General features: G+C 33.5%; 1 protein-coding gene across 1 annotated transcript in view; it reads right to left on the bottom strand.

Annotated features, from left to right (window-relative positions):
* The window catches only part of LOC145292219 (prolyl 4-hydroxylase subunit alpha-1-like), a 94999-nt gene extending 73719 nt beyond the window's left edge, over positions 1 to 21280 (bottom strand). The window contains exon 1 of the mRNA XM_080138540.1: positions 19731 to 21280. Within this exon, the coding sequence (XP_079994666.1) occupies positions 19731 to 19999 (269 nt within the window). The 5' untranslated portion in view covers positions 20000 to 21280. The remainder of the gene's footprint in view (positions 1 to 19730) is intronic.
* Positions 21281 to 24552: the final 3272 nt, after the last annotated feature.

The raw sequence follows: 24552 nt of genomic DNA, 5'->3' as shown, positions 1-24552 counted from the left end.
TATGTACTTTCAAATTAGATCAAATAGAATACTCTCTTTAAATAAGCAACAAAGATAAAACCTCAGTAACGTAATATTCCATTGAATAAAGTTAAATATCTCTATATCTATCTATGTATGTATATATGTATACATTTATCTATTTACCATTATATAAAAGCCACTTAGTGTATAATAGAGGATAAGATTCTTATAGGTTCTATAACGGCTGAGCCCATCTTTTGCAAATTTCATACAAACGTATTTTACATGTCTGATAGTGTTCTTAGATATGTTTTGTACAAACATTCATCCGATAAGTATCGAAAATCGAAAAAATACGATCTTAAAAACAGGAGCAGGGGTGAGTGAAGAGGGGGAACGACGATTTCATGTGGTTAAGCTGTCGGAGTGGAGAGCTTAACCACACGAAATCGTATTCCCCCTACCTTTCTCCCTCAGCCTAACTCCTTTCCTTCACCACACCTCCCTTCAAAATCCCCTATTGCTCACATTTACAAAATACACACCCCACTTTCTTCAAGCACATAAACCACGCTAAAATATCTTATAAATATAATGTAATTTTGACCCCCTTTCAAATATCGATTCTTTTTTGGTCTGAATTAGGAATCTACTGACACATATATGCACATATGTAACTAATAATATTTATATAATAAACAGACTATATACAGGGTGACCCTCCCCCCCCCAAAAAAAAGCTAAATGGAGGGTCCATCTAGAACATATGCTGTAGAACGGAGGAAAAAAGGCCAAAGATCCTAGTGTTGTGATGTGATGTTTTGAATATAATAAACTAGTTATGGCCAAAGTTTTATTTCATTCGAACAAAACACTAACTAGATTTGGGCCCCGTTGTTTGTTTTTTTTTTTTGTTTTTTGTTTTTTTTTTCTTTTGGTCACCCTGTACTAGCTCTGTTCTACATTGAGAACTTTAATAATCACGTGAGTTTTATTGGATTTACATCTAGGAAACCAATCGATACAACCATTATATATATATATAATATATATATATATATATATATATATATATATATATATATGTGTGTGTGTGTGTGTGTGTGTGTGTGTGTGTGTACATATGCATATATATATATATATATATATATATATATATATATATATATATATACTTCCTTATTATATGTCTTCAGTCTGCTAAGTCTGAAGAAACTATCTGATCGTTAATTCGATTCTAGTAGTGGAAACATATGAAACTAAGCAGTCCAAAAAACTGTAATATATATATATATATATATATATATATATATATATATATATATATATATATATATATATATATATACCTACAAAGTCAAATTAATATCGGTAGCGGCTAACCGTAAATTCACACACACATACACACACGTGCCTTATATATGTATGTGTGTGTGTGTGTGCGTGTGTGTGTGTGTGTGTGTGTGTGTGTGAAATAGGAAATGAAAACCATCAAATTAAAACAAGGATAATTATAATTCATTTTGATTTATTGTTTGCATTGTGATGGATCAATAAATATTGTAATTTATTCAATTTTACTTTTATCATTTATTTTTCTGATTTCTTTAATTCCTCTGTCTAGTATATTTAGATATTTGTTATCTTGTTAGGTTTAAATTTGAAAGATACTATATATATATATATATATATATATATATATATATATATATATTCGTTTTTCTTTTGTATGTATTGATATTCATATTAGAAACACTCTCTTCTATTAGTATTTATTTACTTTCCCACCAAAGCAAAATGTGACACAGGGTCGTTTTTAAAGTGGGGTTAAACCAGCTCCCCGAAAAAAAGGGAAAAGGGGCACTCTGGTGTGGTCCAAAAATAGTAATTGTCCCAGTATAGAGGGTTTCCCCTCCATTGACTGGGACAAATTACCTTAAGTGCAGCATCTGCAGAACAGATGGTATTTATTTGCTCCCCCACCGAGCAAATTAGGCACAAGGCCGATTTTTAATGTGAGGAGTGAAGGGAGGGGGAAGGGAAAAAGGGACCAGCTCCCGAGAGGTGGGAAATGGGAGCTGGTTAAAGGTCAGGCATGTGGGGTTGCCCCCACATCTGGTCTTTGCTAGTCATAGCTAGTCATAGCTTGCAGTGTCTGTCGGAACAGATACTACACTTTGATCCCGGCGCAAAGTCCAAGAACAATAGAAAAATTCATCCCTCTGTTCTATTTATTTAAAAAGAAAATACAATTTTCTTATATATGGGTTGCAGAATTGCATTTACTAGCAAAATATCTAGCTAATTTGCATATTTTTTTTAACATTCATTTTAATTAATTCCCTATTAGTTGTTTCGGTTTTCTAATGGGATACTCATCTTTAGATAACTATTACGTGTAATTATATTCATGCAGATATTCTACATGATTTATACTTGCATAATATTTGCGTAAAAAGTTTATAGTAAACACAAAATTGTTTCCATATATATTTATGTATACGTATATACTTTTGTTTAACAAATTTTGCCTACCAAACCCCTCCTTGAGTTTTTGGTCTACAGACATGAAACTTCATATATAAGGTATTTGATCGATGCAAAACCTTATATTTGGGGTTTAGCCCGGAAAAATCGGTGCAAAAGTGTGAAAATTAAATAAAATGAAATTTGCCTGTTGAAGGTCGAACACGTGCATTACGAATGCATAACGAAGTAGGTATTGGTTCATGTTTTAATTTTTAGCTTTGCAGCAAATATGTTTTCATAGCCCAGTTATTGACGGCAGAGGCAAAATAAATCATGAGCTAAACACTTTGGTTTCGATTCTCGGTGGTGGCGCATGAGTCTTTTTTTTTTTAATATTTTTTAACTCATTACTTTATGCATCCAATCTCTCTCTCTCTCTCTCTCTCTCTCTCTCTCTCTCTCTCTCTCTCTCTCATATATATATATATATATATATATATATATCCGTTTTAGCGTTTAAATATTCCTATCTATCAAATATATCAATCTACATTAACATTTATATTTTGCATGTATGTTTACTTATACTTTGCTATAAGCATTTACTTACCTATTTATTTACTTACATATTTACTTGTTTTATCCGGAACTTTGCAGATGCCGGCCTTTCTCTCCCCTCTAATTTATTTATTCATTTATTTATTCATCTATTTACTTATATCTATGTATGGGTGTGTATGGGGGATGTTTGTTGTATATATATATATATATATATATATATATATATATATATATATATATGTATATATATATATGTATATGTATATATATATATGTGTTGTTGCATATATATATATATATATATATATATATATATATATATATATATATATATGTTGTTGCATATGCGATAAAAGCTGGGGAATTAAGTAATAAATATATGTAGGGGTATGAAAGGAAACTTAATGATAAAAGCAAATATCGTTCACCTTTGTAACACGTTGCCAAAAGGGGGAGGGTATAAGGGAATTTACGGGAACGCAAAAACCCAAGTATTTTTCTATTTATCGCACGTGTGAAAAAAACGTATATTAAATATTTAAATTAAGTATTTAAATTTTGATTAAAATACATAATCCAATTTTAAGATTAGTTCACAATGTGTAATTGTATCTATTCATATATATGTATGTATGTATGTATGTATGTATGTATGTATGTTTATATTTACATGTGTATGTATTTATTTTGTATTTCTTCTTATTTCATTTGGTTTCCTTCGAAAACTCCTGCTGATAATTTAATTCTTAAATAATAATGTGTATATTGCAGTTGACCTCTGTTTGGCTTAAAATTTTGGCGCCTTTACCGTCGTCTTGTCTGGATCATTTTGACATTGGTTTTTCTATTTTAAATTTATTCCAATCACCATTCAACTTTTTACATCCCTTTTCTTTCTTCTTCTTCTTCTTCTTCTTCACGCATTTTCCTTAATTCAGGCTTGCCTCGACAGTCGAGATGTATAATTTTTTTACGCACATTTTATCTTTCTTTTAATAATATATTGGAATTCTTTCCCTTTTCCTTGTACCTATTTGTGAATTATTCCACGGATTTCTGCCTTTTGGATTACTTTGGATCATCTTACAATTACGCGATTCCCTTGGATTTTACTTGTGCTAATGGAAATTTAACTAACTTTCTTGGATTCTGCATCTTTGGATTTTACCGTCATTGGATATTTTATCCATCACCAGATTGTCCATTCACGTGAAATCACTTTTTTTTTATTCACACTATTCCCTCTGCTTCACTTTTTGTTATCAAGTAAGATCTATAACTTACTTTTAGTTTCATTTAATACTTTTGCAAGCAAAATCCGATCTCGGATTTTGCTAATTCCTACCCTCTGATGAGAGGGAAAGTGTTTCTTTGAAACTCCGCGGATTAAGGACTATCCACTTATTTTGTGCTTCCTTTTTAAAATTAAATATGTTTTTAACTCTTTTTCAAAGTGTTTTTTAACATGTTTTATTAACTACTTGTTCCTATATATATATATATATATATATATATATATATATATATATATATATATATAGTGAAAATGTCTGTCTATCTCTATGGTAGTTAAGGAAGACTATTATACAGAAAGGCATAACTTTACATATTCACACTTTTTAATATATGCATATGCACATAACTTTATGAACAGTACATAGGGCCCAAGCAAAGCCGGGCTGAACTGCTAGTATATATATAAAAGTGAAAGTGTCTGTCTGTCTGTCTGTCTGTCTGTCTGTCTGTGTACATTTCCCTACAAAATAACTCCGTCAACTTTCAGTCTACAGATACGAAATTTGATATACAGGGTAGTGATATTGAGCAAAATCTTTGTAATCTGTTTTCGGCCAGAAATTTGGCTGTTAGGGGGTCAAAGTTCAACGATTTCACCTTTGAGAACTCTACCAAACTCCTCCGACAAAACATTTGAAATTTTAGATATAGGTTCCTCGGACATGGATCGAATTTAATAACTTGGTTTGAGCCCGAAACAATGTTAAGGGAATAAAATAGAGGTCAAAGTTTTAAAAAAAATGACCCCTGCGGTCTCTATCAAATTACTAAAGGCAATTTCTGGTCTAAACATTTGAAATTTTACATAAAGGGTATTCAGAGATAAGGCAGGCTTTTTAATCGGTTTGGGTCGAACATGTGAGCTACAAATATATAAATCTACGTATGTATGTTTGCATGTCTGCCTAAAACTTTTGTCAGAGGCGATGGATTTTCACAAGATCAGTATCGTTTTGAAGCTCGACCTTTCAGACGTAAAATACCGAAAAATTGGCTAAAAACATTAATTTCTTCACCCTCAACTTGGCACTTTTCTACAGGGAGGAGTTGCTTTTTTCGCCGATATTTTCGAAAGTTTTCCCCACTTTTCGATTGTCTAGCCTTAATTAAAACCTACGTCACTTCCGGTTTGGCGGTGATCGTAACAGCAAAGACGTCACGATTTTTCACGTTCTTTTCCTCCTTCGCGATACGGGTCGAGCCTGCCTTCTTACTACCACTTTTTATTTTTTTTTTGCTCAACACACACCTTCAAAAACCCGGGCAACGCCGGGCACCCATACTAGTATATATATACAAGTAAAAATGTCTCTGTGTGTGTGTATGTGTGTGTGTGTATGTGTGTGTGTGTGTGTGTCTGTGTACATTTCCCTTCCAAATAACTCTGTCAATTTTAGGTCTATACACTCGAAATTTTACCTAAGGGGTATTGAGATTTGGGAACATCTTTTTAATCGGTTTTCGGTCACAATTTGACCTTTGAAAACTCTACCAAACTCCTCCGCCAATTTTGGATCTAAACACTTTAAATTTAGATATAGATTACTTGGACATGGATCTAACTTTGTAATTTTATTTGAGCCCAAAACAATAATGGCTAAGAGGTCAAAATTGGGATCAAATGTAAAAAAATTTGACATCTGCGGTATCTACTAACTTTTCTCTATAGTAGTTAAGGAAGCCTATTATATAGAAAGGCATTACCGTACATATTCACACTTTTTAATATATGCTGAAAAAGCTTCAACTAGAACTTGCCCCCATACTTACAAAACTCTTTAAGAGTTGCCTTAAAGAGAAGTGCTTCCCAACACCCTGGAAAACCTCATCAGTATGCCCTGTATTTAAGAATTCAGGTGATAAGTCATCTCCTTCTCAGTACAGACCAATAAGTCTTCTGTGTGTCATGAGTAAGCTGCTGGAATCCATGTTAAATAGAGAAGTAGTCAACCACCTCAGCAGAAATAACCTTCTTAGTGATATGCAATATGGTTTCCGATCTGCCAGATCTACAGCAGATGTGCTAACTGTTATATCTCATAGGATTAGCGAATCTCTTGACAAAGTCTTCCTCTCTAGGGCAATTGCTCTTAACATATCAAAGGCCTTCGATAAGGTATGGAATAAGGGCCTACTTCACAAGATTTCCAGCTACGGTATAACTGGAAATGTTTTCTTGATCATTAAATCATTTCTCTCTGATAGGCTCATAAGAGTAATAGTTGATGGGCAGAAATCAGAGGCCATCAATAATTATGCTGGAGTCCCTCAGGGGTCCATCCTAGGCCCAACTATCTTCCTGATATACATCAATGATCTCACAAAACACATACTTAAATCATTCGTTGACATCTATGCTGATGACACGACCATCTATGGCAACACATCAAAGACCGTAAATTACAAGGTTCTCTCTGATTCTCTCTCCTCTGATCTTGAGAGCGTGGTACAGTGGGGGGAGGAGGTGGCTGGTTACTTTTAATGCAGCTAAAACCAAGCTCCTATCTTTACATCATCAACGCTCTGATCCCCATCTGGCATCAATTGATATGGGTGTTTCTCGTCTAGGAAATCTCCATGTTTTGATAAGCTTCTGGGCTTGACCTTTACACCTGACCTGAAATGGAATACGTACATCAAGGCAGTTCCAAGATCGCTGGAAAAATGGTGGGATCCTTCTACTGCTCGAGAAGATATCTCACCCCTGATGCAATTCTCTATCTGTATAAAAGCCAAGTACGTCCAAGGATGGAGTACTGCTGCCACATCTGGGCAGGAGCATCCAAAAACAGCCTATCATGCCTTGACAGAGTACAAAATAGACTTCGTGGCTTAGTAGGGGATGCCCTTTTCTCTACCCTGCAACCTCTCTCCCACAGATTAGACGTTGCGAGCCTATCCTTGTTTTATCGTTATTTTCATGGCAGGTGCTCGTCTGAACTCCAATCTTTGGTCCCCCCTCGCCAATCTTTCATGAAAAACACCAGTCTAGCTGAATCCACTGTGAAAAATTTCCCCCACTCTATATCTGTGCCTAAATCAAAACGCGGATTCCATAAACAAAGCTTCTTTCTTAGAAGCGCACGCCTGTGGAACTCTGTTGCGTCTGCCTGCTTCCCTCCGGACTACCACTTGGATGTCTTCAAGTCCAATGTTAACAAATTCCTAATGAACCGCCCGCTTAATTAAACACTTCATCAAATCTCCACACTAACGAGCCTTGATAAGTGGTGATCACTGTGTAAAAAAAAAAAAAGTGAATCGCTTGACAAAGGCTTCCTATCTAGGGCAATTGCTCTTGACATATCAAAGGCCTTCGATAAGGTATGGCATAAGGGCCTACTACACAAGATTTCCAGCTACGGTATAACTGGAAATGTTTTCTCAATAATTAAATTATTTCTCTCCGATAGGCTCATAAGAGTGGTGGTTGATGGGCAGAAATCAGAGGCCCTCAATATTAATGCTGGTGTCCCTCAGTGGTCCATCCTAGGCCCAACTATCTTCCTAATCTACATCAATAATCTCCCAAAACACATACTTAAATCATTCGTTGACATCTATACTGATGACACGACCATCTATGGCAACACATCAAAGGCTGTAAATGACAAAGTTCTCTCAGATTCTCTCTCCTCTGATCTTGAGCGCATGGTACAATGGGGAAGATGTGGCTGGTTACCTTCAATGCATCTAAAACCAAGCTCCTATCTTTAAATCATCAACGCTCTGATCACCATCTGGTATCAATTGAAATGGGTGGCTTTCGTCTAGGGGAGGCTCCATGTTTTGATAAGCTTCTGTGTTTGACCTTTACTCTTGACCTGAAATGGAATACGTACATCAAATCAGTTGCCAAGGTTGCTGGAAAAATGGTAGGATTCTTCTACCGTTCCAGAAGATATCTCACCCCTGATGCAATTCTCTATCTGTATAAAAGCCAAGTACGTTCAAGGATGGAGTACTGCTGCCACATCTGGGCAGGAGCTGCTAAAAACAGCCTATCCTGCCTTGAGAGAGTACAAAATAGACTTTGTAGCTTAGTGGGTGATGCCATTTTCTCTTCCCTGCAACCTCTCTCCCACAGAAGAGACGTTGCGAGCCTGTCTTTGTTTTATCGTTACTACCATGGCAGGTGCTCGTCTGAGCTCCAATCTCTGGTCCCCGCTCGCCAATCTTTCACGAGAAACACTCGCCTAGCTGAAACCACTGCCAAAGATTTTCCCCACCTCTTATCTGTGCCAAAATCAAAACGTAGATTCCATGAACAAAGCTTCTTTCTTAGAAGTGCACGCCTGCGGAACTCTGTTCCGGTTGCCTGTTTCCCACCTGACTACAACCTGGATGTCTTCAAGTCCAATGTAAACAAATTCCTGATGAACCGCTCCCTTAAGTAAGACACTTTATCAAATCTCCAATACTAACGTACTGCACACGCAATAACCCTTATCTCCGAGTGGCATCCGGGCCTTGATAAGTGGTGATTATCTTGTAAAAAAAAAAAATATGCATATGCACGTAAAGTTATGAACAGTACATAGGGCCCGAGCAAAGCCGGGCAGAACTGCTAGTATATATATATAAATGAAATTGCCTGTCTGTGTGCGTTTTTCTATGTGCGTACATTTCCCTACCAAACTACTCTGTCAATTTTCAGTCTACAGATTTGAGGTTTAACATAAAGGGTATTGAGATTTCGGAAAATCTTTTTAATCGGTCTTCGGCCAGAAATTTTTCTGTTAAGGGTTCAAAGTTCAATAAGTTATGTTAACGTTTTATTATTATTATTATTATTATTATTATTATTACTATTATTATTATTATTATTATTATTATTATTATTATTATTATTTTTATTATTATTATTATTATTATTATTATTATTATTATTATTATTATTATTATTGTTATTATTATTTTTATTATTATTATTATTATTATTATTATTATTATTGTTATTATTATTATTGTTATTACTATTATTATTATTATTATTATTATTATTATTATTATTATTATTATTATTATTATTGTTATTATTATTATTATTATTATTATTGTTATTATTATTATTATTATTATTATTATTATTATTGTTATTATTATTATTATTATTATTATTATTATTGTTATTATTATTTTTATTATTATTATTATTATTATTATTATTATTATTATTATAATTATTATTGTTATTACTATTATTATTATTATTATTATTATTATTATTATTATTATTGTTATTATTATTATTATTATTGTTATTATTATTATTATTATTATTATTATTATTATTATTATTGTTATTATTATTATTATTATTATTATTATTATTATTATTATTATTATTATTATTATTATTATTATTATTATTTTCTCCCAGGTCTGAAATATATATCACGGGTTATTCATTCATTTAATTCACCCCGTGTAGTTTTATAATTTTTTTCACCCCTCCCTTCGCCTCTATTTTTCAATTGTGTAATTGTTTTATTTTAATCGCTTCCGACGTGATCTCTTGACAAGAATCGGACGAAAGGTACCTCGAGGTTCTTTTTTATTTCAATCGAATAGTCGAATTTAGTGTCTATTTTTTCTTCCTGCATCGATCTTCCCCCAAATTCTAATGACTCCACTTATCCTTTTAAAAACTATAATATATATATATATATATATATATATATATATATATATATATATATATATATATACTAGTAGCCATATTGAAATGCCCACATCTTTGATTCTATGAGACGAGACTCCATTAAAATGTGCATGTTTTTGAAATTATAATATTATTCTGTGGTTAAAAATTTATCACAATTGGTAAAAAGAACTAATATTTTTAAACCAATAAAACATGGCTAAATTTGCCTACATTTGTATATATATAGTGTCCTGGAAGGCAGCCTCAGGATGAATTTTACTTAGGATTTTTTTTTTTTTGCTTTGTTGTCTCTCTTGTGGTCTTGCCAGGCCATTAATATATATATATATATATATATATATATATATATATATATATATATATATATATATATATATATATATATATATATTAAGTATAGCAGGTATCTGCAAGGTCGAATCACAAATAATTGATAGGTTTTATTGATTGAAATTAAAACGAGCTATCAGCTTTAATCACGGTGAACTAAAGCTGTTACTGCGTTCACTGCAAGGGCGGGGCAGGGCGTATCGACTTGCTGGTAAGAATACAAAATCAAGAGAACACATGGGAACAGAAGAATAAAAGGGTAGTTTACGGTTGATAATCCAAACCTCCTTTTAAAACAACGTGTACTTTTCCAAAGTATTATTATTAAGTATAATTAAGAGCACTTGGGGAAAAAACAGTTTCCGTCTTGTTTAGATAGAAACGATACGTTTTTATGTGATCCTAACGTGGGTCGCATGGCCTTGCCGGGTCGTAAATACGCTTCTATTAAATATTATATATATATATGTGTGTGTGTGTGTGTGTGTGTGTGTGTGTGTGTGTGTGTGTGTGTGTGTGTGTGTAGTAATGATTTATATATATATATATATATATATATATATATATATATATATATATATATATATAGTATTGATTTCAAAAGTTAAAAAAAATAACGTGGGTACCATTCACTAGAATCAAAACCCAAAAAAAAATTAGCGCTCCAGCCTCTTGGGCCAACTCGAAACTAGATATTAAAGATTTAAAATTAAACCACTTCTAGCTATGACTGAATTTGCAAATGCGTAAAACTAATAGAAATATGCCGACAAGTTGAAATGAACATTTTGCATTTCAACATGCCAACATATTTCTGTACACTTTATTAATCTATGCAAACAAAAAATTTATTTGTTGTAAAACTATCCTTGGTGTATGATTTCCTGTTAATTTCAGTGTTATGTGACCAGTAATTTAAGAGTTTATCAGTTAACTATTTTTACACACACACACACACACATGCATACATTTACTGTTTTATTTATATAGACTATGGACACCCTCTCTCCCATCCGTGGGAGCTTTAGGAAATGACTCGTAAAAATATAAGAAAAAATTGACCCGGGGATATGGTTAGGAATGATTCACTAAAGCGCACAACGGCGGCAGAATAAATATAAGAAGTAGAGTTAGTAGTCTGCTTGGAATAGTCCAGGGAAAGGGACAAGATATTTCTGTTTAGACTAAGACAAAATACCGGACATAGAATTTCCGATTTTAAAGTCAACATATTTAAAAATTTGGAGTTAGTTTACAACTGTTTCCAACTTTGCTTTAGCTGAACACAGTTTACATCTGAGAGCAGATCGAACGTAGCTTTAGCGGATGAAGAGATGAATTGATCAATCGACAGACAATGATGTATCGATATACAACTATCAGCAGATAATGTCTGGGAGTCCTTTCTCACACCCAACCGGGCACAACTATGTGGATGCAATACTTAGAACGTTTTTGGCTTTATACAAGAATCAACTACTTTTTAGGAGCAGTATAATGATCCAAGCATGTTTTTTCCAGTAGCCTTAGGAATAGATTTGATGTCTTCTAATCCAGATCTGTATGTATTTATCTCAATTGCTTATTGATTATTGGTGTGATGTCGTTTGAAGAACAGATGCTCACAATAACATAAACAAACATATTTAATCACTATCAATTGTTCATACATATTTCAATTAAAGCCTAACTGCTGTTCCCGCTACAAATTTGATTCCAAACTTACCTACAGCTGTTGTGTTATCAAAAAAAAAACTAGCTGGGTCGCTAATCGAGGTTTGTTTGAAATTTGTACAACTTAAACGTACCTCCACAATAGACGTAAACACAATAAAAATAATATGTAATAGAAATTAATGATTTGAAAATACTGTTTATTCTCTAGTGACAACGCTGATAGCATGGTGGGGTATGTGTGTGTGCAAAATAACAGAGAGATAATGTGTCCGCTTGTCCTGCTCGTGGTCGTCGCTCTCTTCTCTCATCGTTGTCTGATAGGCATCCACAAACAGTATCACAACCTATCAATCCAGTCAGACAAGCAACATCCTCAACTAAAGAGCATTGCGTTATATATATATATATATATATATATATATATATATATATATATATATATATATATATATATATATATATATATACAATGACTGCAGAAATTCCCTTCTGGACTAAAGTATCGTAGGTTTGCAACAAATGTCACATACAAATTCAATACATCTAAGCTAATAGCCACTATCTAATGTAGCTTTAGAACACCATTATAGACACATTCAGTAGTGATAATAAGATGCTGCATTGCATCTGATGAGCAACACCATCACAATCGCACCATATTTAAAGGAAGGAGTCCCTATTTTCCTCTCTAAATATTTAGTCCTACCACTGCTACCAGTTGTCACCGGAATCAACTCTACGTATTCCACAGATATTGTGATTACACTGATCGTAACTGGCTCGTAGATGCATACACACAACATAATCTTTCCAATTTCGGATTCATAAATAATAATGTCTCCCTCACAAAATTCCATTGTCACCCAGGAGCAAATACTCGGAGATATACGAAAGAAAAAGGATAATAAAAATATTTATATATGTAAACCGGACAAAGATGCCGGTGTCGTTATTCTGAATCGTGTAGATTATGTCCAGGAAATGTTATTTTGTAAGTTTGTTCGCATTGGCCCTGCTGAAACATGTGACAACACTAATAAGAATAAAATTAAGATCCAGAAGCGCCTTTTATGCTTTTATAAGAAGTGAGACCTTTCCTAAGAGATCAAGGCCTTCTGGTTCATTAAGGCCTAGATTTTATAGCCTTCTTAAAACACATAAAGGTCTCCTGCTTAGACCTATTATGTCTATGGTGGGGTCTGTCCAACACTCCCTAGCCAAGTGGTTATTGACTATTACAGAACTAGTTCATGTTCTATACGGTAAATATTCCATTATCGATTCATTCAGGTTGGTTGAATATTTACATACGTTGCAACCTTGTTCTGCGAACTTCAGGTGTTCGTTTGATGTTTCCCACCTATTTACTAATGTCCTTCTACAGAAGACCATTGATATTTGTGTTGACTCACTTTATAATGCAATCTAACTCCTCTACCTTTCCTTAAGAATATATTTGTTGATATGTACTGTCAGTGGAATTCAGCTTTGATAACGTTATGTACAGTCAGATCAACAGGGTTCAGATGGAAAGACTCATGTGTTTTGCATTAGCAGATATTTTTGTAGGATTCTATGAGTCAACACTGTTTAGTAATATATTGAAGCCTTCAATATATTTTAGATATGTCGATGACACTTTTGCAGCCTTTGCTTCTGAGAGTGAAGCAACAATTTCCTTCGATAATCTTAATTCTCTCGACACAGCATCATCATTTACTATGGAGAAAGAGAATGAAGATTGTTTACCTTTCCCAGATGTCTTGATTGAACGTAATAAGAATTCTTTTCTTACTACAGTTTATCGCAAACCGCCTTATACCGGTCTTTATATGGATTGATCCTCATTTATGCCTACCTCTAGAAAAATAGGGCTTATTAAGACATTAGTATATAGAGCTCTTAGAATTTGTCTTTCCAACAAACTCGACCACGAATTGAATACTGTCAAAGACATTTTATTCATAATAGTTATCTGGAAAAGTTGATTAATTATATTATTAATAATCAAGTGGGAAAATACAATTCTCTTATAGCCTTGGTCTGTCCAAGTGTCCTGTTTATTTAAAACTTCCTTGGTTTGGAGTTGCTGATCAATGTTTTTTTTTTTTTTTTTTTTTTTTTTTTTTTTTTACACAGTGATCACCACTTATCAAGGCCCGGAAGCCACTCAGGGATAAGGGTTATTGCAAGTACATCACGTTAGTGAGGAGATTTTATGAAGTGTTTAATTAGGGGGGGCGGTTCATTAGGAATTTGTTAACATTAGACTTGAAGACATCCAAGTTGTAGTCCGGAGGGAAGCAGGCAGACGGAACAGAGTTCCACAGGCGTGCAGTTCTAAGAAAGAAGCTTTGCTCATGAAATCCGCGTTTTGATTTAGGCACAGATATAGAGTGGGGGAAATTTTTCACAGTGGATTCAGCTAGACGGGTGTTTTTCGTGAAAGTTTGGCGAGGGGGGACCAGGGATTGGAGTTCAGACGAGCACGTATTATTAAGTCGGTGACAAATTGTTTCTGTCTGTTGTATTACGGTTGGTTTTCCATGTAAGGTTTGCATTTTCCCTTGTCACGAAGAACGGTTTGCTCCACATCACGCAAAGTAATGTTATTTATGAATTTAATTGCCATGTGGCTATGTGGGTCGAATCTCTTGAACTTGCAGACACGCATCAACCAACCAAGACAGAACTAGTGAGACTGCAGTAGGTGCAATGAAACTGTTCTAAGCCAATTTATATTCTAAGGATTCTGTTAAAAGTTAGTTTCAGCCCAAAATAGCCTAATCCGATTCGTTGTAGACGTTCACAAATGAAACCGCCCCAGGCAGTAGGTAATAAACTCATCCCATCCCTACGAAAATTGTAACGCCTGTGAAGTTAGGGTTAGGGTTAGGGTTAGTCAGTAACTCTCGCTTCTCCTTTTTTGTCCCTTAGTCCTCATTTCTAATGGATGATGTTTCTGACAAAGGGTGAAGAAAAAGCTGCTTCCCAGGTCGGTAGTACTTCGTGAACAGTAGTCTGAGATGTCGGAAATTTTCTGTCTCTATGTCTATCCTTGCGGCCATGTAACTAGTAAGGGTGCTGGAGGTAAACGTTTTCATCTGGGCTGACGTTAACCGCCTGATAGTCAGGGACCCAAACCTTGGAATAACCACTAAGGAGGCTGTCTTATCAGCAGGTGCAAAGTACTGGGGCTGCTGTATTGCCATTTGGTGAATGGACTCTGGACCATGCAGTAGTCTCTGGTGGGGCCTCTCGATGCCATACTAGTGGGTAATTGTTACGGCTTTACCTTATCATGTGCTACAAAAAAAAAATTCCCGTCTTTCCTCTCTTACTTTCCCTCTCTTTTCTGCTCTAACCAAGTATGCTGACCTGTTCCACAAATCCCAAAATCCTCAACATGAAATATCTCAAAAAAGAAAACACGAATAAACCTAGAACCCCATCCTCCTACGTAGACCCCTACTACCATGTCTCCTTCTCCAACATCAGGGGTCTACGTTCTAACCTTCCAGAGGTTGAAACCTAATTACAGGAGACGAAACCGAATATATTCTTTCTAAGCGAAACTGGAATAGGGCCGACCACCTCCCTAGATGAGTTCATAATTAAAGGATACTCTAACTTAACATCTAAATCTGACCCCCAAGATCGCCATGGGCATGGAATATGTGCCTACATTAAAGATGGCTTCCCATGTGGCAGGGATATCTCCAGAGAAGACCCTAATCTTCCTTATATGTGCTTCTGGGTTGCACTTGCTTACACCACCGCATTTATATTTGCCCTCTATCGGCCCCACTACAGCGGAGTTACTATCTTTAAGAGTATATCAGAGAAAATTGACCACATCCTGTCTGCTCATTCCTCGGCTAACATTCACATTTGCGTGACTTCAATGTCCATAATGTGGAATTGCTGACCCACTCAAATAAGACTGATGATGAGGGGAGGTTCTGTCATGATTTTGCCATTGCCTATGACCTCACTCAGATTGTTCGCGAGCCCACCCGTGTGCCCGATACTACCGGTCAGTATGCAAGTCTTCTAGACTTTTTTCTCACAACTTCCCCTGAGCTATGTTCATGTTCGGTTCTATCTCCTCTGGGATCTTCCAACAACTGCGTCGTATCAGTTAAGATAAAAATGAAATATAATAAATCTACAGACGTAGCTCTCCATCGTACTGTATACCGATACTCTATGGCGGACTGGGATAGCTTCCGTACATTCATATCTGATCTACCTCTCCATTCAATGTTTAAAAGGATGTGTCCTCTATAGTATCAGACCTGACCGAATGGTTACTTGTAGGCATAGACCGATTCATACCATCCAAAAAATTCCAACAAAAACCTAACAGCAAGCCATGGTTCTCCCCTGAATGTGCTGCTACCATCGCACACAGAAATCACTTTCTCTGTAGCTACCAACGTAATAGATGCACTGAAACTAAAGCTGTTGATGATGTTCTCTCTGATTCTCTCTCCTCTGATCTTGAGCGCGTGGTACAATGGGGAAAGAGGTGGCTGGTTACCTTTAATGCATCTAAGACCAAGCTCCTATCTCTACATCATAAACGTTCTGATCCCCATCTGGCATCAATTGAAATGGGTGGCTCTCGTCTAGGGGAGGCCCCATGTTTTGATAAGCTTCCGGGTTTGACCTTTACTCCTGATCTGAAATGGAACACATACATCAAGTCTGTGGCCAAGGTCGCTGGGAAAATGGTGGGATCCTTCTACTGTCCAGAAGATATCTCACTAATGATGCAATTCTCTATCTATATAAGAGCCAAGTACGTCCAAAGATGGAGTACTGCTGCCACATCTGGGCAGGAGCTATCCTGCCTTGACAAAGTACAAAATAGACTTCGTGGCTTAGTGGGGGATGCCCTTTTCTGTTCCCTTCAACCTCTTTCCCACAGAAGAGACGTAGCGAGCCTGTCTTTGTTCTATCGTTATTTCCATGGCAAGTGCTCGTCTGAGCTCCTTTTTCTGGTCCCCCCTCGCCAATCTTTTTAAAAAAAAAAAACCCGACTAGCTGAAACCACCGTCAATAATTTTCCCCACTCCTTATCTGTGCCTAAATCAAAACGTAGATTCCACGAACAAAGCTTCTTCCTTAGGACTGCACGCCTGTGAAACTCTATTGCCTGTTTCCCTCCCGACTTCAACGTGGATGTCTTCAAGTCAAATTCAAACAAATTCCTGATGAACCGCCCCCCCCCTAAGTAATGACACCTTATCAGTTCTCTTATACTATTGCTACACTATCCCATTGATTACTGTACACACAATAACCCTTATCCCCGAGTGGCCATTGGGCCTTGATAAGTGGTGAACTCCATGTAAAAGAAAAATGGCAAATTGATGAAAACCACTAAACCAACGAATCAAACGAACTGTAACAAAAGAAGCAGGAAATAAATAAGACACTTCTGAATAACACATGCCATAATAGTGTTTGCAGAAAAGACCGGAACTAACAACATACACTCTGTGTAAGAGAGGTTGTAGAGCAGAAGGGTGGCGGCAATTAAATTACAGATACGTTTCCGGATCTTATCATGAACTCTCCAATTGAGACAGAGATTCACCAGCCCAAATATGATAACAATATCACATACAAGGTCTGATAGTAGATGTGTAGAGTTAGGACATTGGCTCAGTTAACTGAAATAAGATTTACTTTCGAATCGTAAGTTTAAAACATTTATTAAAATTTTTAAATGTTTAGTAAAAAAAAAAATGATCCGTTTATATTTTGTACTATTTGGATTGTTTATATTTTTGTATTATTTGGATTGTTTATATTTTTGTATTATTTGGATTGTTTATATTTCTGTATTATTTGGATTGTTTATATTTTTGTCTTATTTGGATTGTTTATATTTCTGTATCATTTGGATTGTTTATATTTTTGTATTATTTGGATTGTTTATATTTTTGTATTATTTGGATTGTTTATATTTTTGTACTATTTGGATTGTTTATATTTTTGTATTATTTGGATTGTTTATATTTTTGTATTATTTGGATTGTTTATATTTTTGTATTATTTGGATTGGTTATATTTCTGTATTATTTGGATTGTTTATATTTCTGTATCATTTGGATTGTTTATATTTTTGTATTATTTGGATTGTTTATATTTTTGTATTATTTGGATTGTTTATATTTTTGTACTATTTGGATTGTTTATATTTTTGTATTATTTGGATTGTTTATATTTTTGTATTATTTGGATTGTTTATATTTTTGTATTATTTGGATTGTTTATATTTTTGTATTATTTGGATTGTTTATATTTTTGTATTATTTGGATTGTTTATATTTTTGTATTATTTGGATTGTTTATATTTCTGTATTATTTGGATTGTTTATATTTTTGTCTTATTTGGATTGTTTATATTTCTGTATCATTTGGATTGTTTATATTTTTGTATTATTTGGATTGTTTATATTTTTGTACTATTTGGATTGTTTATATTTTTGTATTATTTGGATTGTTTATATTTTTGTATTATTTGGATTGTTTATATTTTTGTATTATTTGGATTGTTTATATTTTTGTATTATTTGGATTGTTTATATTTTTGTATTATTTGGATTGTTTATATTTCTGTATTATTTGGATTGTTTATATTTTTGTATTATTTGGATTGTTTATATTTTTGTATTATTTGGATTGTTTATATTTTTGTATTATTCGAATTGTTTATATTTCTGTATTATTTGGATTGTTTATATTTTTGTATTATTTGGATTGTTTATATTTTTGTATTATTTGGATTGTTTATATTTCTGTATCATTTGGATTGTTTATATTTTTGTATTATTTGGATTGTTTATATTTTTGTATTATTTGGATTGTTTATATTTTTGTATTATTTGGATTGTTTATATTTTTGTATTATTTGGATTGTTTATATTTTTGTATTATTTGGATTGTTTATATTTTTGTATTATTTGGATTGTTTATATTTTTGTATTATTTGGATTGTTTATATTTTTGTATCATTTGGATTGTTTGAACTATTATTCTTATTTTGGTTGTTTTTTCCACAACGTTTCAGCCGATGTAACCTCCGACCATCTTCAGATGCATCACACTGGATGTTATTGGTGAATGATGAAAAATAGCGGCAAGTCTATTTCTTTTTTAATAAATACGAGTCCATTCTGTTTTGGGTTTTTTTTTATTATGTGATGTTTGTATATTTTTTAGATGAAGCTTCATAATTATTTTTTGTATTATTTCGATTGTTTGGACTTTTGTTCTCATCTTGGTTGCTTTTTCTGAGTAAACCTCATCAAAAAATATACAACCATTATATAAAAAACGGAAAATTTTCACACGCACACACATGCATACATTTACTGTTTTATTTATATAGGTTATTGTATGCTTGAATGTTTGTACATGTGATGACGTTAATCAAGTAGATCTCCTATACGAACTGGTAACTCGACGGGCCGTGTTCAAATGATATCGATTCTATAAAACCAGTTAGATTGAAGAAGTAAAGAAACTTCACGTGATCCTTCTTGTTAGTATTTGATTATTATATTATAGATTGATTATTATTATTATTATTATTATTATTATTATTGTTATTGTTATTATTGTTATTGTTATTATTATTATTGTTATTATTATTATAGATAGATAGATAGATAGATAGATAGATAGATAGATAGATTGCCCTAGATTGAATGAGGATCAACGAGTTGGTCAAATCATTTTTTATACTTACGTTTCTATTTCTTTAAGGTCCAGTTTGCTATTCGTTGGTTCCCGTTTCTCTTCTTGCACCAAAATGCCGAAGATCGTAACTAGTTCCATCTCAAGGGCCAATTGTCGTTCCAAGTTCGCGTAAGTCGAAAGCGCCGTGTTTTCTTGCGCCTTTATCAGTGTGGCAGACGTTAAAATGAAACCCAGACTTGTGAAATAAAATGCAAGAAACGCGAACAGACAAACAAAATTAAAAGTCTTTGGCGATTTCATCGTTAGTTTCATATACATTTTTAATTACGTCACGTCTGCTTTGATATAAAAGTACTTTCGGTGGCCGTTGTTTTTAAATAAAAATTCCGTTGTTTTTAAAATAAAATGCCGTTGTTTTTACAATAAAATGTCGTTGTTTTTAAAATAAAAGGTTGTTTTTGCTGGAAATCTAAAGAGCATGTATTATTTTGTTTTATTGAGCGGAAGGAAATTGTTCGTGTATTGGCCGTTTTTCAATTTATTTTTTAAGTTTGAGACAAAACAAAATTATGTAAAAAAAATGTAAAATCAAGCGACCTATCTTAAATGTCTATCGAAGATTTTATTGTCGACTTTATTGTCATCTTTGTATTCTTTATTCTTTTATTTTTGGCAGAAAACCGAAAACATTTGTCAATTGATGTGAATTTGATCTCATTTTGATTTGCAGAGAACTCTGAACTTTCAAGAAATTTTAGAAATGATGTTCAAATAAATTTTTATACGAATGAAAATTGTGTTGTATGTTTTATCTTAAAAAGTCATTGATGATTAAAGTTTCAAAAGTTTGAACATTTTGTTTGTTAGAAAATGTATTGCTTGGATTCATGAATGGATCAATAAATTTAAGTTGTATACAAACGAAGAGAGTAAGAAAGAAATAAAAGGCGCCAGATGAAAATAGAAAATATAGAATTTGAATGAGAAAAAATAATAATAAATAACAAACTGTTTCTGACAAAAAGAAAATATATGCAGCTGAAAAGTCAGTGAGAAGAATGACTTTTAAAAATATTTCCAGTTCAAGATTTTTTTTATGATCCTGGTGACGTCGACGACTTGTCCGCCTTGTAAAATTCCGAAAGAGAAAGTTTTTGAAAAAAATTGACTAAACGTCACGTGATGTATTTATAACCAATCATTGCTTGCCATGAAGTAAAAAAAAAAAAAAAATCCACGTTTCAACCGCGTTTCATTTGTTTTTCGTTGCTTTTGCTTCTATCTTTGCGATCTCTCATTTTACTGTTGATTTTATTTTATTATTTTTAAATGAATTTCTTTACTAAAGTCTCCAATTCTTTATATGTTAGCGTTTTCCAACTTAAAGCAATTCTACTGAAGTTATGTTCTTAAAACGTCAAGCTTGGTTAACGATGCGAACGAAACAACACGTAACGACTTTTGTTAGATCGACTGTCGACGTTGACTGTTGATCGTAATATTTCATTGATTATATATTGCGTGCACACACAGTTCTGACGCCGACGTGGACGAGGGTTCAACGTATTCAAATCAAATTTCTCTGCTAACTGAATGACTGGCCACTTAGCTTGACCATCTGACACTGCAACAGCTGTGTATTCTAAAAACACATAGTCGCACACACGTCCTCGCTCGTACAAACACACCAGCGCATACTAAAAAGCATAGAAATTGACATACAAAAACCAGTATGTACACACACACACACACTTTTTTGTTACACTCTCCACGCACGTAGCAGGTATGCACATTGTATGTTCGTGTAAATATAAGACTTTCTGTCAGAAAATAAACAGATCGAGATAAGAAAACTATGATAAAATGTTCACTCGGTAACGTAGTTGGAAGTTATGCCACCAGAGGGTAGATCACTTGGATCTGGTTATTTAAGACTCAAATAAAAACGTGGCAAGTTTTAACAATAAAACTGAAAGCTAATTCTTAAATGCGTCCATGTATTACAATAAGATGCTCTGTGCGTCGTTTGGGATGAGTATGAATGGAATAGCAATTTCATCGTTAGATGTGTTTGTTTGTTTTTTTTTTTTTTTTTGTTTTTTTTTTTCTTTTGTTTGCTTGTTTTTTGTTTTGTTTTGTTTTTTTCTTGGTATTTAAAAATGCATATACGCACGCACGTCTGTTAGAAGTTTTCTCTGTCGGTCTGTCACATTAAGTATTTGTGAATTTTTAGATGAGGATTGATTATTTCGATTTTTTCGACTATTGTTCTTATCTTGAGTATTATTTTCACAACTTTTCGGTCGATGTAACCTCCGACCTTCTTGAGGTGTATCTTGTTGAACTCGGGAATCTTTCTGTCGAACTCGGGATTCTGCACGGAATTTCGAATGGAACCCTTTGTTTAATCCACAGAAGTAGCATGTTTTCATTCCGTCAGCCATGACTGGGTAGAAGTCCTAAGTAATTTACAATTGTGTTTTGAGTGTTATGTGCACTGAGGATTGAATTCACCAAGTACTTTATTCATTACGCGATATGTTATTGTGACAATTTTAGTGTGAATTTTAGAAGCCTTAAAATAGGTTTAATGTTACATCAACCGAAAATCATACTCAAGATAAAAACAGTAGTCTGAAGAATCCAAATAATATGATTAAGCATTTCGTGTGTCTGCTTTTTGGCTTGTTTTTATGTTGTGGCATGGATATGACAGTCGCGTCTTAAGAAATGTATCAAAACCAACGCTGACAATTAAAAGGTTGGTGGTGTGGCTCTTGACTTTCGTATAGCCATTTTGAACGACAGTAGCGCTCGGAGTATTACAAAGAACCACACTGACAGTTGATATAAATTGGATATAAATGCTATGTTACAGCGAGGCAAGAAAATGAAGGACACATACGGGCATTGCATATTAAAATGAGAATAAACGAAACCAGAAAACAGAAGGGCCACCGGCTAGAAAGTGCCAAACATAAACAAAGTTTTATAAATGAATAATTCAGAAAACCGAAATTTTATAACAAAACATTTTTCTATCCACAATTTTATAAACATACAAAAGTTATTTTCAATTATCCGATGCTGACAGACAATTTTCAAGTTTTCTAAATATATTTTAAACAGAGTGCCCTGAATTGTGTTTATCCTTAATTCCGTCTTCGTTAAAATCCTCTGATCACTCGGTTGTCTCAATAAAGATAAAATATATAAGTATACATAAACAAATACCCCTCTTCATCAAACAGTATATAGATACTCAGCGGTTCACTAGAACAGCAGTAATTCTACAGGGTAAGTAGAGAGTGATCTTATTCTCTCTCGTCCCTTCCTCCTATATCAAGTAAGAAAGTTAGTTCTATGTAGTTATTTCTTATTTTCTCTCTTTTCTTCTTTTTCTTTTTATTCTCTCACTCATGAGCTATCATGCCTTCTTTTACAGTTATTTTTAATTTTCTCAGTTAATTCTAATTTTATATAGCTGTTTCATTGAGAAAGTCTTATTATAAGTGATGTTGTATCTTAGTGCGAGAGATGTTGTTGTAAGAGAGATTGTTCGTTTTATGACGATTCATATATATTAAAAATGTTCTTTACTTAGACGTGTAGAAGAAGAAACTCTTAGGTTAATATATGTGTTGCTATGTGAAGCTCTTAGAGTGAGGAGATAGTGTTCACAGTATTTACCTTTTTGTAAGAATCACAAACACAAAGACGAGCTTTATCAAAACACATGATGGGTTTATTTCTTCACGACCGGCCGTGGTTTTCTCATCAAGAATTCAAAGCTTCACATATTAAGTTTAAAAGTGATCGTCTCGCTTCTAGACGTTCGAATTTCAAACTCCAGACTCTCTCTGAGTTTCTCACTGACTAACTATCTAACTAACTAACTCTCACTTCCTATATTGAGAAATCCATGCATGTCCGGCCAACGTGACCAAACTCACGTGCCATCACATGCGCGAGTCGCACGTTTCCCGAACATTCTGATTTTTCAATAACCTATTTTTTCTTTATTTTCACAAAGGAATTCAACCTACATATCTAATTTATTTAACCCATATTTTATTATTCAGATTCTTTCTAACAATTGAATAGTTTATTTATTATTTATTTCATCAGAATTAACAATTTACTGGACATACCGTTTAAACCTATTGTTCTTTAAAACTTATATCCAAGGTTCGATTTCTGCTTTCTCTCATTTTATTTTCATTTTAAATAATCTCTCTATTTTTATACTTACATGAAAAGGGGATAGCTCTTATCATGTAAAACTAAGACGATATCTCTCGGGGGTATATCGCAATAAATCTTAAGACGAGATCGCATATTCATCGGTCGACCGCTTTCATTAATCGAGTTTCGTGCTGATTAATACAAATTGTTTTCAGTTCGTGAATTAGTATCTTACGAGCAGAATCGCCGTTTCTGACTTATTCATAAGTCATAAATATCAATTCATAAGTCATAAATATCAATTCATAAGTCATAAATATCAATTCATAAGTCATAAATATCAATTCATAAGTCATAAATATCAATTCATAAGTCATAAATATCAATTCATAAGTCATAAATATCAATTCATAAGTCATAAATATCAATTCATAAGTCATAAATATCAATTCATAAGTCATAAATATCAATTCATAAGTCATAAATATCAATTCATAAGTCATAAATATCAATTAATAAGTCATAAATATCTATTCATAAGTCATAAATATCAATTCATAAGTCATACATATCAATTCATAAGTCATAAATATCAATTCATAAGTCATAAATATCAATTCATAAGTCATAAATATCAATTCATAAGTCATAAATATCAATTCATAAGTCATAAATATCTATTCATA

Source organism: Euprymna scolopes, chromosome 13 (assembly GCF_053919585.1).
Source record: "Euprymna scolopes isolate OS-2025 chromosome 13, ASM5391958v1, whole genome shotgun sequence".
Lineage (NCBI taxonomy): Eukaryota > Metazoa > Mollusca > Cephalopoda > Sepiida > Sepiolidae > Euprymna > Euprymna scolopes.
The sequence above is the reverse complement of the archived record's forward strand: the minus strand, read 5'-3'. Positions and strand labels throughout refer to the sequence as shown.